Source organism: Agelaius tricolor, unplaced genomic scaffold (genome assembly GCF_023055355.1).
Source record: "Agelaius tricolor isolate 1412-34295 unplaced genomic scaffold, bAgeTri1.0.p SCAF_90, whole genome shotgun sequence".
NCBI lineage: Eukaryota > Metazoa > Chordata > Aves > Passeriformes > Icteridae > Agelaius > Agelaius tricolor.
In genome coordinates, this window is record NW_027269350.1 from 441,716 (window position 1) to 459,864 (window position 18,149).

The window sequence follows — 18,149 nt, forward strand, 5'->3', positions numbered from 1 at the left end:
CGCCCGGCATGGGGCTGGTGGCCCTGGTGGCTCCTGCAGGTCATTCTGGTGGCCCTGGTGGCTCCTGCGGGTCATTCTGGTGGCTCTGGGGGTGTTTAGGTGGCCCTGGGGCTCACGGTGGCCATGGTTGCCCACAGTGTTCACCCAGCCCATTGTGAGCGAGGCGCAGCCAGAGCTGGCCCAGGGTGGTTCCAGGGATGTTCTGGTGGCCCTGGGGGTATTTTGGTGGCCCTGGGGTGGTCCCAGGTGTGTTCTGGTGGTCCTGGGAGTGTTTTGGTGGCCCTGGGGTGGTTCCAGGAGTGTTTTGGTGGTCCCAGGGTGGTCTCAGATGTGTTTTGGTGGCCCTGGGGCTCACGGTGGCCACGTTTACCCACAGTTTTCGCCCAGCCCATCGTGAGCAAGGCGCGGCCGGAGCTGCTGCGCTCGCATTTCATCCCCACGCTGGGGCGGCTGCGGAAGCGCGCGGGGAAGGTGGTGGCCGAGGAGGAGCAGCTGCGGCTCGAGGGCAAGGCCGAGGGCGAGGACGCCGAGCTGCTGATCCGGGACGAGTTCTCGGTGCTCTGCCGGGACCTCTACGCGCTCTACCCGCTGCTCATCCGCTACGTGGACAACAGCCGGTGAGCACAGGCTGGGGACAGTGCCAGGGGACACTGCCATGGGGCTGGGGACATGGCTGTGGGGCTGGGGACGTGGCCATGGGGTGCTGCTCTACCCGCTGCTCATCCGCTACGTGGACAACAGCCGGTCAGCACGGGCTGGGGACGGGGTCACAGGGGGCTGGGGACATGGCCGTGGGGCTGGGGACACTGCCATGGGGCTGGGGACATGGCTGTGGGGCTGGGGACACTGCCAGGAGCTGGGGACGTGGCCATGGGGTGCTGCTCTACCCGCTGCTCATCCGCTACGTGGACAACAGCCGGTCAGCATGGGCTGGGGACACTGCCAGGGGACAGTGCCAGGGGGCTGGGGACATGGCTGTGGGGCTGGGGACGTGGCCATGGGGGGCTGCTCTACCCGCTGCTCATCCGCTACGTGGACAACAGCCGGTCAGCACGGGCTGGGGACGGGGTCACAGGGGGCTGGGGACAGTGCCAGGGGAGCCTGGGGACATGGCCAGGGTCAACTATCCATGGTGGGGCTGGGGACAGTGCCAGGGGAGCCTGGGGACATGCCCAGGGTGAGCCAACTTGGGGCCCTTGGGGACACGACTGTGGTGACCCAACCATGGTGGCCTTGGGGACACAGCTGTGGTGACCCAACCATGGTGGCCTTGGGGACACAGCTGTGGTGACCCCAGCCGTGGTGGCCTTGGGGACACGACTGTGGTGACCCAACCATGGTGGCCTTGGGGACACAGCTGTGGTGACCCCAGCCATGGTGGCCTTGGGGACACAGCTGTGGTGACCCAACCATGGTGGCCTTAGGGACACAGCTGTGGTGACCCCAGCCATGGTGGCCTTGGGAACCCAACCACAGTGGCCACAGGGACCCAACACTGGGGGAATCATTAATGGTGGCCATGGGCACCCAATGGTGGTGGCCATGGGGACATGGCCACGATGGCCTTGGGAACCCAACCCCAGTGGCCATGGACACTCATTAATGGTGGCCATGGGGACCCAACGGTGGTGGCCACGGGGGTGGTGACCCTGCTGACCAACAGCGGTGACCCACTGACGGTGTCCCCCCGGTGGTGACCCCCCGGTGACGTCCCTGTGACCCCTGGTGTCCCCTCAGGGCCAAGTGGCTGACGGAGCCCAACGAGGACGCGGAGGAGCTGTTCCGCATGGTGGGCGAGGTCTTCATCTACTGGTCCAAGTCTCACGTGAGTGGGGGTCCGGGGCTGGGGGGCACTGAGGGGTCCCGGGTGGCCTTCCGGGGGTCCCTGACCCCCCCTGATCTCTGGGTCCCCCCACCCCAGAACTTCAAGCGTGAGGAGCAGAACTTTGTGGTGCAGAACGAGATCAACAACATGTCCTTCCTGACGGCCGACAGCAAGAGCAAGATGGCCAAGGTGGGGCTGGGGGGACCCCAAACTGCCCCTGCCAGGACCCCCTGCCCACCTGCCCTGCCCTGGGCCCCATCCCCCCCAACGCCCCCCAGAGCCCTGGAACCATCCCAAACACACCTGGGAGCCCTAATTCACCCCAAAACCCCACCTGGAACCCATAATTCATCCCAAATCCCATCTCAAACCCCTAATTCACCCCAAAACCCCACCTGGAACCCATAACTCACCCCAAAACCCCACCTGGAACCCATAATTCACCCCAAAACCCCACCTGGAACCCATAATTCACCCCAAATCCCATCTCAAACCCCTACTTCACCCCAAAATCCCACCTGGAACCCATAATTCACCCAAAAAACCATTTTGGAACCCATAATTCACCCCAAATCCTGCCTTGGAGCCCTAATTCACCCCAAAATCCCACCTCAAACCCATAATTCACCCCAAAATCCCCACCTGAAACCCTGAATTGACCCCAAACCCACCTGAGACTCCTAATTCACCGCAAAATCCCTGTCCCTATGTCCCTAACGATGTCCCAGTGTCCCCAACGCTGTCCCCATGTCCCCAACGCTGTCCCACTGTCCCTAACGGTGTCCCCAGCGCTGTCCCCATGTCCCTAACGGTGTCCCACTGTCCCTAACGGTGTCCCCAATGCTGTCCCCATGTCCCCAACGCTGTCCCCATGTCCCTAACGGTGTCCCCAGCGCTGTCCCCATGTCCCTAACGGTGTCCCCAATGCTGTCCCCATGTCCCCAATGCTGTCCCCATGTCCCTAACGGTGTCCCACTGTCCCTAACTCTGTCTCTTCTCTCCCCCTCGGCTGCGGGTGCTGCTCCCAGTCTGGAGATGGACAGGTTAGCGGGGAGGGGCTGGGGGGGGACAGGGGTCCCACAGGGGTCCCTCAGGACCCCTCGGTGGGGTCACCATGCTTGGGACCCCCAAAACTCCTGCAGGGTCCTGTTCTGTGGGGTCACCACAGCTGAGACCCCCAAAACCCCTGTTCTGTGGGGTCACCACGCTTGGGACCCCCCAAACTCCTGCAGGGTCCTGTTCTATGGGGTCACCACAGCTGGGACCCCCCAGGACCCCTCTGTGGGGTGACATTGGCTGGGGCCCCGATGTCCTTATGGGGTTACTCCTGTCCCTGTGGTTATGGGGTCCCTGCTGACCCCACGTCCCCATCCCTGTCCCCACCCGGTCCCCGTGCCAGGGTGGTGGCTCGGAGCAGGAGCTGACACCGTGGTTATGATGTCCCTGTCCCTGTCCCTGTCCCTGTCCCTGTCCCCACGCTGTCCCTGTCCCTGCAGGGTGGTGGCTCGGAGCAGGAGCTGACACCGTGGTTATGGTGTCCCTGTCTCTGTCCCTGTCCCCACCCTGTCCCTGTCCCCACCCTGTCCCTGTCCCTGCAGGGTGGTGGCTCTAGGCAGGAGCTGACACCGTGGTTATGGTGTCCCTGTCCCTGTCCCTGTCCCCACACTGTCCCTGTCCCCACACTGTCCCTGTCCCTGTGCAGGGTGGTGGCTCGGAGCAGGAGCTGACACCATGGTTATGGTGTCCCTGTCCCTGTCCCTGTCCCCACGCTGTCCCTGTCCCTGTGCAGGGTGGTGGCTCGGAGCAGGAGCTGACACCGTGGTTATGGTGTCCCTGTCCCCACACTGTCCCTGTCCCCACGCTGTCCCTGTCCCTGCAGGGTGGTGGCTCAGAGCAGGAGCTGACACCGTGGTTATGGTGTCCCTGTCCCCACACTGTCCCTGTCCCCACGCTGTCCCTGTCCCTGTGCAGGGTGGTGGCTCGGAGCAGGAGCGCTCCAAGAAGCGCCGCCGCGGGGACAGGTACTCGGTGCACACCTCGCTCATCGTGGCCACGCTCAAGAAGATGCTGCCCATCGGCCTCAACATGTGCTCACCTGCTGACCAGGAGCTGATCACGCTGGCCAAGGGCCGCTACGCCCTGGTGGGTGCCCGGGACACCTGGGGACACCTGGGGACACCTGGGACCCCCCAGAAACCCCCCTGGAACCCGCAAATGTCCCCTGGGTTTGGGGACAGAGCCCTGGGTTGGCCTCTGCGCCCTGGTGGGTGCCCAAGGACACCTGGGCACACCTGGGGACACCTGGGACCCACAAATGTCCCCTGGGTTTAGGGACAGAGCCCTGGGTTGGCCTCTGTGCCCTGGTGGGTGCCCAAGGACACCTGGGGACACCTGGGACCCACAGGTGTCGCCTGGGTTTAGGGACAAACCCAGACAAAGCCCTGGGGTTGGGGACATGACCCACGCTGGCCAAAGGTGGCCTCTGTGCCCTGGTGGGTGACCAGGGACACCTTAAGGACAAGCCCAGGGTTTGGGGACACCCCCATGGGTTTGGGGACACCTCCAAGGGTTTGGGGATACCTCCATGGGTTTGGGGACACTCCCAAGGGTTTGGGGACACCCCCAAGGGTTTGGGGACCCTTGCTGAGGTGTCCCCTGTGTCCCCCCCTGCAGAAGGACACGGACGAGGAGGTTCGGGAGTTCCTGCACAACAACCTGCACCTGCAGGACAAGGTGAGCTGGCATGGCCCTGTGTCACCTGTGTCACTGTGTCACCTGTGTCATTGTATCCTCAGTGTCCCTGTGTCCCCAGGAGCCCCTTGTGCCCCCCATTTCCCCAGTGATGTCCCCAATGTCCCCAGGTGGAGAACACGGGCTCAGCTCGCTGGCAGATGGCCCTGGTGCTGCTGTCCCCAATGTCCCCAATGCTGTCCCCAATGTCCCCAGGTGGAGAACACGGGCTCAGCTCGCTGGCAGATGGCCCTGGTGCTGCTGTCCCCAATGTCCCCAATGCTGTCCCCAATGTCCCCAGGTGGAGAACACGGGCTCAGCTCGCTGGCAGACGGCCCTGGTGCTGCTGTCCCCAATGTCCCCAATGTCCCCAATGTCCCCAATGTCCCCAGGTGGAGAACACAGGCTCAGCTCGCTGGCAGATGGCCCTGGTGCTGCTGTCCCCAATGTCCCCAATGTCCCCAGGTGGAGAACACGGGCTCAGCTCGCTGGCAGACGGCCCTGGTGCTGCTGTCCCCAATGTCCCCAATGTCCCCAATGTCCCCAGGTGGAGAACACGGGCTCAGCTCGCTGGCAGATGGCCCTGGTGCTGCTGTCCCCAATGTCCCCAATGTCCCCAGGTGGAGAACACGGGCTCAGCTCGCTGGCAGACGGCCCTGGTGCTGCTGTCCCCAATGTCCCCAATGTCCCCAATGTCCCCAGGTGGAGAACACGGGCTCAGCTCGCTGGCAGACGGCCCTGGTGCTGCTGTCCCCAATGTCCCCAATGTCCCCAGGTGGAGAACACGGGCTCAGCTCGCTGGCAGATGGCCCTGGTGCTGCTGTCCCCAATGTCCCCAATGTCCCCAGGTGGAGAACACGGGCTCAGCTCGCTGGCAGATGGCCCTGGTGCTGCTGTCCCCAATGCTGTCCCCAATGTCCCCAGGTGGAGAACACGGGCTCAGCTCGCTGGCAGACGGCCCTGGTGCTGCTGTCCCCAATGCTGTCCCCAATGTCCCCAGGTGGAGAACACGGGCTCAGCTCGCTGGCAGATGGCCCTGGTGCGCCAGGCCGGGCGGGACGAGGACCCCGACAGCCCCGAGCAGGTCGTGCGCAGGGTGCAGGAGGTGTCGGCCGTGCTTTACCACCTGGAGCAGGTCAGGGGGCTTGGGGGGCATTTGGGGGTGCCCAGGGGGGTTGGGGAACCTCAGGTGACCCCGGTGCCCCCCCTGCAGACAGAGCACCCCTACAAGTCCAAGAAGGCCGTGTGGCACAAGCTCCTGTCCAAGCAGCGCCGCCGCGCCGTCGTCGCCTGCTTCCGCATGACCCCCCTGTACAACCTGCCCAGGTGGGCACTGGGTGGGCACTGGGGGCACGGGGGGCACTGGGGGGCACTGGGGGACATGGAGGGGGCACTGGGAGGGCACTGGGGGACATGGAGGGGGCACTGGGAGGGCACTGGGAGGGCACTGGGGGACATGGAGGGGGCACTGGGAGGGCACTAGGGGGACACTGGCAGGCACTGAGTGACACCTGGCACTCCCTGTGTGACACCTGGCACCCTTTGGGTAACACCTGGGAGCCCTGGGTGGCATCTGGCACCCTCCAGGTGACACCTGGCACTCCTTGGGTGACACCAGCACCTGCTGGGTGACACCTGGGAGCCCTGGGTGATACCTGTAACCCCCTGGGTGGCACCTGGGACCCTCTGCATGGCACCTGGCACCCTTTGGGTGACACCTGGGAGCCCTGGCTGACACCTGGGACCCATGGGGTGATACCTGTAACCCCCTGGGTGACACCTGGGTGCCAACGGGGAGCCCTGGGTGCCACCTGGCACCCTCCAGGTGGGGATGGGTGGGCCCCCAGGCTGGCACACAGGTGGTGCCAGGCAGGTGACAGCCGTGTCCCCAGGCACCGGGCCTGTAACATGTTCCTCGAGTCCTACCGGCTCTCGTGGCTGGCCCGGGAGCAGCCGCCCTTCGAGGACCGAATGATCGACGACCTCTCGGTGACAGGGGACACCCCAGGGGTCTGGGGACACCCCAGGGGTTTGGGGACATCCCCGGGGGGGGGTTGGGGACATTCTTGGGGTTTGGGGACATTCCCAGGGGGTTGGGGACATCCCTGGGGTTGGGGACAGGGACATCCCTGGGGTTAGGGACATTCCCAGGGGTTTGGGGACATCCCTGGGGGGTTTGGGGACATCCCTGGGGTTTGGGGACATTCCCCAGGGGGGTTTGGGGACACCCTGAGACCCCCCTGACCTGGGGTTTGGGGACATCCCCAAGGTGGTTGGGGACACCTCCAGGGAGTTTGGGGACATCCATTGGGGTTGGGGACACCTCCAGGGAGTTTGGGGACATCCATTGGGGTCTGGGGACATCCCTGGGGTTTGGGGACACCCTCGGGGGGTTTGGGGACACTCCCATGGGTTTTAGGGACATCCCAGTGGGTCTGGGGACATTCCCAGGGAGTTTGGGGACACCCTGAGGCCCCCCTGACGCGGGGTTTGGGGTTTGTGGGGACAGAAGTCGGGGCGGGAGGAGGAGGAGGAGGAGGAAGAGGCGGAGGCGCGGCCGGACCCGCTGCACCAGCTGATCCTGCACTTCAGCCGCACCGCCCTGACCGAGCAGAGGTGACCCCAAATCCCGGGGGGACCCCAGAACCCTGAGAGGGACCCCAAATCCCTGAGGGGACCCCAAAACCTGGGGGGGATCCCAAATCCCTGAGGGGACCCTAAATCACACTGGGGCTGGGATCCAGAAACCCCAAATCCCCGCAGGGACCCCAAATCCCTGAGGGGAAACCAAATCCCAGGGGGACCCGAAATCCCTAAGGGGACCCCAAAACCTGGGGGGATCCCAAATCCCAAATCCTGCAGGGATCCCAAATCCCTGAGGGGACCCTAAGTCACACTGGAGCTGGGGTCCAGAAATCCCAAATCCCGGGGGGACCCCAAATGCCACCGTGGGCACCCCAAAACCCCACAGAGGAGACCCCAAATCCCCACCCCAAATCCCACCGTGGGCACCCCAAAATCCCACAGAGGAAACCCCAAATCCCACCATGAGCACCCCAAAATCCCACAGAGGAAACCCCAAATCCCACCCTGGGCACCCCAAATCCCAGTTTGGGTGTGGGGAGCTCAAAGCCCCCCTTGGGGCCACCTGGGTCCCCTTTTGGGGTGTCCCCCCGGTCCCCAACCCGTGTCCCCGTCCCCGCAGCCACCTGGAGCAGGATCACCTGTACATGGCCTACGCCGGGATCATGGCCAAGGTGAGCACCCCAAAAACGGGGGCACCCCAAAATTGGGGCACCCCAAAAACGGGGGCACCCCAAAATTGGGGCACCACAAAACCTGGGCACTCCAAAAACGGGAGGACCCCAAAACCAGGGGGACCTTTAAACTGGGGGACCCCAAAAACGGGGGCACCCCAAAAGGGCTGAGGGGTTGGGGGACCCCTGTGTCAATTTTGGGGGTGAAGGGGCCGGGATTGGGGTGGGGTCCCCAGGGATTTTGGGGGTAACTGGACATGGAGGGGTCCCCAAAGATTGAGAGGGGGGTCCCCAAAGTTTGGGGGGTCCCCAGGGGGCTGAGGGAGTTTGGGGTCTCCAAAATTTGGGGGGGTCCCAGAGGGATTTTGGGGGGGGTGGGTTCAGGGATGGGAAGGAGTTTTGGTGGTCCCCAGGAATTTTGGGGGGTTCCCAGGGGTTTTTGGGGGGGTTCAGGGATGGGGGGGGGTTTCTGGGGTTCCCCAGGGATTTTGGGGGGTTCCCAGGTTGGTTTTGGGGGGGCATTCCTAATTTGAGGACCCCCCCCCCTCCCCAATTCCCCCAGAGCTGCCACATCGAGGAGGAGGGGGAAGAGGAAGAGAAGGAGAAAGAGGAGAAGGAAGAGGAAGAAGCCGAGGATTCGTTTGAGGTGGGGAGGGGGGACCCCAAAAACCCCTGACCCCCCCTTGTGACACCCCCTGACCCCTCCTGACCCCCCCACTGTCCCCGATGTCCCCAGGAGAAGGAGATGGAGAAGCAGAAGCTGCTGTCGCAGCAGGCCCGGCTGCACACGCGGGGCGCGGCCGAGATGGTGCTGCAGATGATCAGCGCCTGCAAGGGTGAGTGACCCTGAGTGACCCCCGAGTGACCCCCGAGTGACCCCTGAGTGACCCCTGAGTGACCCCGAGTGACCTTTGCTGTCCCCAGGTGAGCGGGGGGCCATGGTCTCCTCCACCCTCAAGTTGGGCATCTCCATCCTCAACGGGGGCAACGCTGACGTGCAGCAGGTCGGTCACCCCACCTGTGTCCCACCTGTGTCACCCATGTCCCCACCTGTGTCCCCACCTGTCCCCAGGGTCCCCTCCTGTGTCCCACCTGTGTCACCTGTGTCCCCTCCTGTGTCCCCACCTGTGTCAGCTGTGTGTCCTCACTTGTCCCCTGTGTCCCCTGTGTCCCCACCTGTCCCCAGTGTCCTTACCTGTCCAACCGATCCCCAATGTCCCCTGTGTCCCCCCATGTTCACACCTGTCCCCTGTGTCCCTGTGTGTCACCCCTGTGTCCCCACAGTGTCCCCTCCTGTGTCCCCTCCTGTCCGTCATGTGTCCCCAGTGTCCCTGTGTGTCCCTCAGTGTCCCTCAGTGTCCCCAGTGTCCCGCTGTGTCCCCTTCTGTCCCTGTGTGTCCCCAGTGTCCCCAGTGTCCCTGTGTGTCCCCTTCTGTCCCTGTGTGTCCCCAGTGTCCCCAGTGTCCCTGTGTGTCCCCAGTGTCCCCAGTGTCCCTCACGTGTCCCCCGCTGTCCCCGGTGTCCCCACAGAAGATGCTGGAGTACCTCAAGTCCAAGCGTGAGGTCGGCTTCTTCCAGAGCGTGCAGGCGCTGATGCAAACCTGCAGGTGTGGGCAGCTGGGGGAACTGGGGGAACTGGGAGAACTGGGGGAACTGGGGCAGCTGGGGAACTGGGGGAACTGGGAGAACTGGGGCAGCTGGGGGAACTGGGGCAGCTGGGGAACTGGGGCAGCTGGGGAACTGGGAGAACTGGGGCAGCTGGGGCAGCTGGGGAACTGGGGCAGCTGGGGGAACTGGGGCAGCTGGGGAACTGGGGCAGCTGGGGGAACTGGGGCAGCTGGGGAATTGGGGGAACTGAGGCAACTGGGGAATTGGGGCAACTGGGGTAACTGGGGAACTGGGGGAACTGGGGCAACTGGGGGACCCCCGGGAGAATTGGGGTCCTCCCCGGGATATTGGGATCCCCCTGTGGGAATTGAGGTCCCCCCCTGGGCTATTGGGGTCCCCGTAGAGCAGCAGCCTCCCCGGGCAGGGCTGTGCTGGTTTTGGGGTCCCCCTGACCCCCAGTTTTGGGGTCCCCCCCTGGGCTATTGGGGTCCCCCTAGAGCAGCAGGACCCCACCAGGTAGGGCTGTGCTGGTTTTGGGGTCCCCCAGATCAGCAGCGTCCCTGGGCAGGGCTGTGCTGGTTTTGGGGTCCCCCTGACCCCCATTTTTCTGGGGTGCCCCTGTTCCTGCAGTGTCCTGGACCTGAACGCCTTTGAGCGGCAGAACAAGGCCGAGGGGCTGGGCATGGTCACCGAGGAGGGCACCAGTGAGTGGGGGGCCGGGACCCCCCAAAGGGACCCCGACCCCCCCAAAGGGACCCCCAGAGGGGTGGGATTGAGGGAGGGGGGGCTCCCCCCATTCTGCACCCCAAAACCCCCACGCTGCTGTGCCCCCAACACCTGCTGAGATGTGGCTCCCTGACCCTGAAACACCCCAAAACCCAATGCCCCCCCACGCCTAATGCCCCCCAATTCCTACCCTGAAACACCCCAAAACCCAATGCCCCCCCACGCCTAATGCCCCCCAATTCCACCCCTAAAACCACCCCAAAACCCAATGCCCCCCCACCCCTAATGCCCCCCAATTCCTACCCTGAAACTCCCCAAAATTTAATGCAACCCCACCCCAAATTCCACCCCTAAAACCACCCCAAAACCCAATGCCCCCCCACACCTAATGCCCCCCATTTCCTACCCTAATTCCCCCCAAAACTCAATGCCCTCCCACCCCCAATTCCCCCCAATTTCTACCCTAAATCCCCCCAAAATCTAATGCCCCCCCAACCCCTAATGCCCTTTAATTCTTCCCCTAAATCCCCCCAAAATCTAATGCCCTCCCACCCCTAATGCCCCCCAATTTCTCCCTGAAATCCCCCAAAATCTAATGCCCTCCCACCCCGAATTCCCCCCCCCAATTCCACCCCTAATTCTCCCCAATTCCACCCCTAATGCCCCCCAAAATCCTCCCCTAATTCCCCCAAACCCCAATGCTCCCCCCACCCCCAATTCCCCCCTTTGTCGTCTCCCCAAACCCTAAATTCCCCCTGGATCCCTAAATCCCCCAACCCCTAATTCCCCCCACCCCAATTCCCCCCCTTGGATCCCAAATTTCACCCTGGATCCCCTAAATCCCCTCTGGATCCCCTAAATCCCCCCTGGACCCCTAAATCCCCTCCTAATTCCCCTCACCCCAATTTCATCCCCTGGATTCCAAATTCCCCTCATTCTCCTAATTCCCCCCACCCCAAATCTTTCCCTGGACCCCCAATTTCCCCCCTGGATCCCAAATTTCCATCCTGGATCCCCTAAACCCCCCCTGGACCCCTAAATCCCCTCCTAATTCCCCCCACCCCAATTTCCCCCCATGGATCCCAAATTCTCCCCACCCTCCTAATTTCCCCCACCCTAAATCTTTCCCTGGACCCCCAATTTCCCCCCTGGACCCCCGAATTCCCCCCGGTCCCCCCCAAAACCCCAAATCCCCCCCCGCTCACTGTCTCTTCTCTCCCCCCGGCTCCGCTGGCAGTCATCAGCCGGGAGAACGGTAAATATGGGGTGGGACAGGGGGGCTATAGGGCCAGGGGGGTTATAGGGCTGGGGGGGCTATTATGGGGTTTAGGGGGCTGTAAGGGCGCTGTAGGGGACTGTGGCGGATTTGGGGCTGGGGGCTATAGGGGATTATTGGGGGATTTGGGGGCTATAGGGAATTACTGGGGCCATAGGGGATTTGGGGCTGGGGGCTATAGGGGATTATTGGGGGATTTGGGGCTGGGGGCTATAGGGGATTATTGGGGGATTATTTGGGCCATAGGGGATTTGGGGCTGGGGGCTATAGGGGATTATTGAGGGATTTGGGGTCTATAGGAGATTATTGGGGGATTTGGGGGCTATAGGGGATTACTGGGGCCATAGGGGATTTGGGGCTGGGGTCTCCAGGTGGTCTCAGGGCCATAGTGGGGACAGGGTTGGGGTCCCCCAGGGGTCCCTAAAGGCTCCATGGGGCTGGGGGGGGGCAGGAGGAGGGTGGCCCTGTCACCGTGTCCCTGTCCCATGTCCCTGCTTGTCCCCTGCGTGTCCCCTCCCTGCTAACCCCCTGCCATCCCAATGTCCCCACTGTCACCCTGCCTGTCCCCGTGCCACCCCAGCATGTCCCTGTGCCACCCTGCTTGTCCCTGTGCCACCCCAGCATGTCCCCGTGCCACTCTATGGTGTCCCTGTGCCACCTTGGGGTGTCCCTGTGCCACCTTGGTGTGTCCCCGTGTGATCTCAGACTGTCCCCGTGCCACTCTCTGGTGTCCCTGTGCCATCTTGGGGTGTCCCTGTCATGCCAGAGCGTCCCTGTGCCACCTCAGATTGTCCCTGTGCCACTCTATGGTCTGTCCCTGTCACGCCAGAGTGTCCCCGTGCCACTCTCTGGTGTCCCCGTGCCACCTCAGATTGTCCCCGTGCCACTCTCTGGTGTGTCCCTGTCATACCAGAGTGTCCCTGTGCCACTCTCTGGTGTCCCCGTGCCACCTCAGATTGTCCCCGTGCCACTCTCTGGTGTGTCCCTGTCATACCAGAGTGTCCCTGTGCCACTCTCTGGTGTCCCCGTGCGATCTCAGACTGTCCCTGTGCCACTCTCTGGTGTCCCCGTGCCACCGGGGTGTGTCCCCGTGCCCCCAGGTGACCTCGCTGTCCCCGTGTCCCCCCTCGTGTCCCCCCAGGGGAGAAGGTGATGTCGGACGATGAATTCACCCAGGACCTGTTCCGGCTGCTGCAGCTGCTCTGCGAGGGCCACAACAATGGTGGGGACACCTGGGGACACGAGGGGACCCGGGTGACACTGAGGTGACACCGAGGTGACCCCAGCGTGTCCCTGTCCCCCCAGACTTCCAGAACTACCTGCGGACACAGACGGGGAACACGACCACCATCAACATCATCATCTGCACCGTGGATTACCTGCTGCGCCTGCAGGTGACACAAACACACCTGGCCCCGTGTCCCCAGTGTCCCCAGAGCCACCGGGGACTGCCCCCAGTGTCCCCTCACTGTCCCCAGTGTCCCCAGAGCCACCGGGGACTGCCCCCAGCCCCGTGTCCCCTCACTGTCCCCAGTGTCCCCTCACTGTCCCCAGTGTCCCCAGAGCCACCGGGGACTGCCCCCAGCCCCGTGTCCCCTCACTGCCCCCAGTGTCCCCTCACTGTCCCCAGTGTCCTCAGAGCCACCGGGGACTGCCCCCAGCCCCGTGTCCCCTCACCGTCCCCAGTGTCCCCTCACTGTCCCCAGTGTCCCCTCACTGTCCCCAGTGTCCCCAGGAGTCCATCAGTGACTGCCCCCAGTGTCCCCTCACTGTCCCCAGTGTCCCCAGAGCCACCGGGGACTGCCCCCAGCCCCGTGTCCCCTCACTGTCCCCGATGTCCCCAGGAGTCCATCAGTGATTGTCCCCAGTGTTCCCTCACTGTCCCCTGTGTCCCCTCACTGTCCCCGATGTCCCCAGGAGTCCATCAGTGATTTCTACTGGTACTACTCGGGCAAGGACGTCATCGACGAGCAGGGCAAGAGGAACTTCTCCAAGGCCATGGCCGTGGCCAAGCAGGTGTTCAACAGCCTCACCGAGTACATCCAGGTGAGAGCCCTGGGACCCCTAAACCCACCTGAGACCCCCAAACACACCTGGGACCCCCAAACCCACCTGGAGCCCCCAAACACACCTGGAACCCCCAAATCCCCCATGGCCGTGGCCAAGCAGGTGTTCAACAGCCTCACCGAGTACATCCAGGTGAGTGTGGGCAGGTGAGACCCCCTGGACACACCTGGGAACCCCCCAAATGCACCTGGAACCTCCCAAACCCACCTGGGACCCCCCAAACACACCTGGGACCCCCAAATCCCCCATGGCCGTGGCCAAGCAGGTGCTCAACAGCCTCACCGAGTACATCCAGGTGAGACCCCTGGGACCCCTAAACCCACCTGGGACCCCCAAACCCACCTGGGTCCCCCAAATCCCCCATGGCTGTGACCTGGGGGCTCTCAGGGGTCCCTCCCAGTGTCCCCCAGGGGTCCCTCCCAGTGTCCCCCAGGGGTCCCTCCCAGTGTCCCCCTGTCCCCCCAGGGCCCCTGTACTGGGAACCAGCAGAGCCTGGCCCACAGCCGCCTCTGGGACGCCGTCGTCGGCTTCCTGCACGTCTTCGCACACATGATGAAGAAGCTGGCCCAGGTGGGCACTGGGAGGGCACTGGGAGGGCACTGGGGTGTACTGGGATGTACTGGGAGGTAACTGGGAGCTCTGGGAGTTACTGGGAGGTAACTGCGAGCTCTGGTGCGCAGGACTCGTCCCAGCTGGGGCTGCTGAAGGAGCTGCTGGACCTGCAGAAGGACATGGTGGTGATGCTGCTGTCCCTGCTTGAAGGTGCCTGGGGACGCTCACCTGGGGAGCCGCGTGCCACCCGGGCTGTCCCCAAGGTCCTCAGGGTGTCCCCTGAGCACCCAAGGTGTCCCTTGGCCACCCAAAGGGTCCCTTGACCACCCAAGCTGTCCCCTGACCACCCAGGTGTCCCTTGACCACCCAAGGTGTCCCTTGACCACCCAAAGGGTCCCTTGACCATCCAAGCTGTCCCTTGACCACCCAAGCTGTCCCTTGACCACCCAAAGGGTCCATTGACCACCCAAGCTGTCCCTTGACCACCCAAGGTATCCCTTGACCACCCAAGCTGTCCATTGACCACCCAAGATGTCCCTGACCACCCCTGGTGTCCATTGACCACCCAAGCTGTCCCCTGACCACCCAAGCTGTCCCCTGACCACCCAGGTGTCCCTTGACCATCCAAGGTGTCTCCTGACCACCTAAAGTGTCCCTTGACCATCCAAGCTGTCCCCTGACCACCCAAAGGGTCCCTTGACCACCCAAGCTGTCCCTTGACCGCCCAAGCTGTCCCTTGACCACCCAGGTGTCCCCCCACCCTCCAGGGTGTCCCCACATCTCCGGGGGCCATCCCCCAGAGCTGTGACAGCTCCGTGTCCCCCCAGGGAACGTGGTGAACGGCACCATCGCCCGTCAGATGGTGGACATGCTGGTGGAGTCCTCCAGCAACGTCACCATGATCCTCAAGTTCTTCGACATGTTCCTGAAGCTGCGCGACATCGTCTCGTCCGACGCCTTCCGCCACTTCGTCACCGACCCGCGCGGCCTCATCTCCAAGAAGGACTTCCAGAAGGCCATGGACAGCCAGAAGCAGTACGAGCCCGACGAGATCCAGTTCCTGCTCTCCTGCTCCGAGGCCGACGAGAACGAGATGATCGACGTCGAGAGCTTCGCCCAGCGCTTCCAGGAGCCGGCGCGCGACATCGGCTTCAACGTGGCCGTGCTGCTGACCAACCTGTCGGAGCACGTGCCCCACGACCAGCGCCTCAAGACCTTCCTGGAGCAGGCCGAGAGCATCCTGGACTATTTCCGCCCCTTCCTGGGGCGCATCGAGATCATGGGGGCGGCACGGCGCATCGAGCGCATCTACTTCGAGATCAGCGGCGCCAACAAGGCGCAGTGGGAGATGCCGCAGGTCAAGGAGTCCAAGCGCCAGTTCATCTTCGACGTGGTCAACGAGGGCGGCGAGGCCGAGAAGATGGAGCTCTTCGTCAACTTCTGCGAGGACACCATCTTCGAGATGCAGATCGCCTCGCGCATCTCCGAGGAGGAGGCGCCGCGCGACGAGGAGGAGGAGGAGGACGAGGACAGGGAGGAAGAGGAGCCCGGCGAGGCTCCGGCGCCGGCGCTGCCGGGCCTGGGGGCGCTCCGGCGGCTCCTGGGGTCCCCCCAGACGTGGCGCCGCAGGATCAGGAGGCTGCGCAAGAAGTCGGGGCGGGAGCTGGCGTGGGAGGCGGGCGTGGGCGTGGGGCGCGTGGCCATGGGCGGCGTCCTGGGCGGCCTGGGGGTGCTGGGGGCCGTGGGGCGCCTGGCCTGGAGCTCCCTCTTCGGAGGGGGCCTGGTGGAGGGGGCGCAGCGCCTGGGGGTCATCGAGGTGCTGGGCTCCATGCCCGACCCCACCCAGGACGCCGTGGGCGGAGCCGAGGGTGGCGCGGGCGATGAGGGGGGACCCCCGGAGCCGCCCCCCGAGGCTCAGCTGGAGGCGGCCCCGGCCCAGGAGGGCGAGGAGGAGGAGGAGGGGGAGGAGGAGGAGGAGCAGCGGCGGCGGCGGGAGATGAAGGCGGTGCCGGCGGGGCCGGGGGCGCGCAAGGACCCTCACTTCAGGCTGGCGGCTCCCGACGCCCCCGGGGGGCTCGGGGATATCGGGGAGCCCCCCGGGGCTGAGCCCCCCACGCCTGAGGGGACCCCGATCCTGCGCAGGAAGATTGGGGTAAAGGGGGCAGAGGGGATTTGGGGGGGTTCCTGTGGTGTGGGAGGGATTTTGGGGGTCCCTAGGGGGGATTTTGGGGGTCCCTGGGAGGGATCTTGGGGGTCCCTAGGGGGGATTTGGGGGGTCTCTGGGAGGGATTTTGGGGGTCCCTGGGAGGGATCTTGGGGGTTCCTTTGGTGCTTCCGGGGGTCCCTGAGGCACTTTGGGGGTTCCTTTGGTGCTTCGGGGGTCTCTGAGGGGGATTTTGGGGGTGTCCTCTGGCATTTTCGGGGTCTCTGGGAGGGATTTTGGGAGTCCTTAGGGGGGACTTTAGGGGTTCCTGTAGGGATTTTGGGGGTCCCTGGGGGGGGATTTTTGGGGTTCCTGTGGCACTCTGGGGGTTCCTGGGTGGGGATTTGGGGGTTTTTAGTGGGGGATTTTGGGGGTTTCTATGGCGGTTCCTGCTGGGGGGGTTTTGGGGGTCCCTGGGGGGCATTTTGGGGGCTCCTGTGGTGCTTTGGGCGTTCCTGGGTGGGGATTTGGGGGTTTTTAGTGGGGGATTTTGGGGGTCTCAATGGCGGTTCCTGCTGGGGGGATTTTGGGGGTCCCTGGGGGGCATTTTGGGGGTCCCTGGGGGGGATTTGGGGGTTTTTAGTGGGGGATTTTGGGGGTCCCTATGGCAATTCCAGCTTGGGGGCGTTTTGGGGGACTTGGTGGGGGGGAAATTCCAGGGGGGGTCCCCGACCTCAGGGGGACTTTGGGGGGTCCCGGGGGGGGGGGATGCCCCCCCCACTCCCCCCCCCCCCTCCGACCCCCCCTGTCCCCCCCAGGAGATGGCGGAGCAGGTGGGGGAGGGGCAGAAGGAGGAGGAGCCCCCCCCGGCCGAGACCGAGAAAGCCGAGTAAGGATGGGGGGGGGGGAATTTGGGGAGGGGTCCCTGAGCCCCCCACCCACAACGGGGGGGAATTTGTGGAATTTGGGGAGGGGTCCCTGAGCCCCCCACCCTCAACTGGAGGGAATTTGGGGAATTTGGGGAGGGGTCCCTGATGCCCCCCCACCCACAACGGGGGGGAATTTGGGGAGGGGTCCCTGAGCCCCCCACCCACAACTGGAGGGAATTTGGGGAGGGGTCCCTGAGCCCCAGCCACAACTGGGGGGGAATTTGGGGAATTTGGGGAGGGGTCCCTGAGCCCCCACCCACAACTGGAGGGAATTTGGGGAGGGGTCCCTGAGCCCCCCACCCACAGCCAGGGGGGGAATTTGGGGAATTTGGGGAGGGGTCCCTGAGCCCCCCACCCACAGCCAGGGGGGGCATTTGGGGAGGGGTCCCTGAGCCCCCCACCCTTCTCCCCCAGCACAGAGAACGGCGAGAAGGGCGGGGAGGGGCCCGAGGAGGGGCCGGAGCCCCAAGCCCCCTCCCCAAAAAGGCGCAAATCGGTGCCCGGGGGGCGGCGGGAGCCCCCGAGCGAGGGCGGCTTCGACTTCTGGGGGGAGCTGGAGGTGCAGAGGGTGAAATTCCTGGTAAGGGGCACCGGGGGGCCCGGGGAGGGGTTTGGGGGGCTCTGGGTGGGGTTTGGGGGTCTCTGGGTGGGGTTTGCGGGTTCAGAGGTCTCTGGGTGGGGGTTTGGGGGTCTCTGGGGGTCTCTGGGTGGGGTTTGGGGGTCTCTGGGTGGGGTTTGGGGGGATCGGGGCTGTCTGGGGGTCTCTGGGTGGGGTTTGGGGGTTCAGGGGTCTCTGGGCGGGGTTTGGGGTCTCTGGGTGGGGTTTGGGGTCTCTGGGGGGGTGCCTGGAGGGGGTTTGATGGGGGCATTGATCGCTGACCCTCCCCCAGAATTACCTGTCGAGGAATTTCTACAACCTGCGCTTCCTGGCGCTGTTCCTGGCCTTCGCCATCAACTTCATCCTCCTCTTCTACAAGGTGGGGGGGTTTGGGGGGGTTTGGGGGGGTTTAGGGGGTCCTGGGGATTGGGGGGGGGG

At 64.4% G+C, this 18,149-nt stretch overlaps 1 protein-coding gene across 1 annotated transcript in view; it reads left to right on the forward strand.

Annotated features, from left to right (window-relative positions):
• The window catches only part of LOC139585803 (ryanodine receptor 1-like), a 75,811-nt gene that overhangs the window by 47,265 nt on the left and 10,397 nt on the right, over positions 1-18,149 (forward strand). The window contains 26 exon segments of the mRNA XM_071418766.1: positions 377-617; positions 1,738-1,825; positions 1,922-2,014; positions 2,854-2,868; positions 3,797-3,967; positions 4,499-4,558; positions 5,556-5,690; positions 5,769-5,881; positions 6,448-6,544; positions 7,065-7,171; positions 7,761-7,812; positions 8,375-8,458; positions 8,549-8,648; positions 8,737-8,816; positions 9,343-9,419; positions 10,051-10,124; positions 11,384-11,401; positions 12,564-12,644; positions 12,728-12,816; positions 13,340-13,468; positions 13,955-14,059; positions 14,170-14,251; positions 14,869-16,193; positions 17,003-17,073; positions 17,528-17,693; positions 18,004-18,090. Of these exon segments, the coding sequence (XP_071274867.1) occupies positions 377-617; positions 1,738-1,825; positions 1,922-2,014; positions 2,854-2,868; positions 3,797-3,967; positions 4,499-4,558; positions 5,556-5,690; positions 5,769-5,881; positions 6,448-6,544; positions 7,065-7,171; positions 7,761-7,812; positions 8,375-8,458; positions 8,549-8,648; positions 8,737-8,816; positions 9,343-9,419; positions 10,051-10,124; positions 11,384-11,401; positions 12,564-12,644; positions 12,728-12,816; positions 13,340-13,468; positions 13,955-14,059; positions 14,170-14,251; positions 14,869-16,193; positions 17,003-17,073; positions 17,528-17,693; positions 18,004-18,090 (3,740 nt within the window).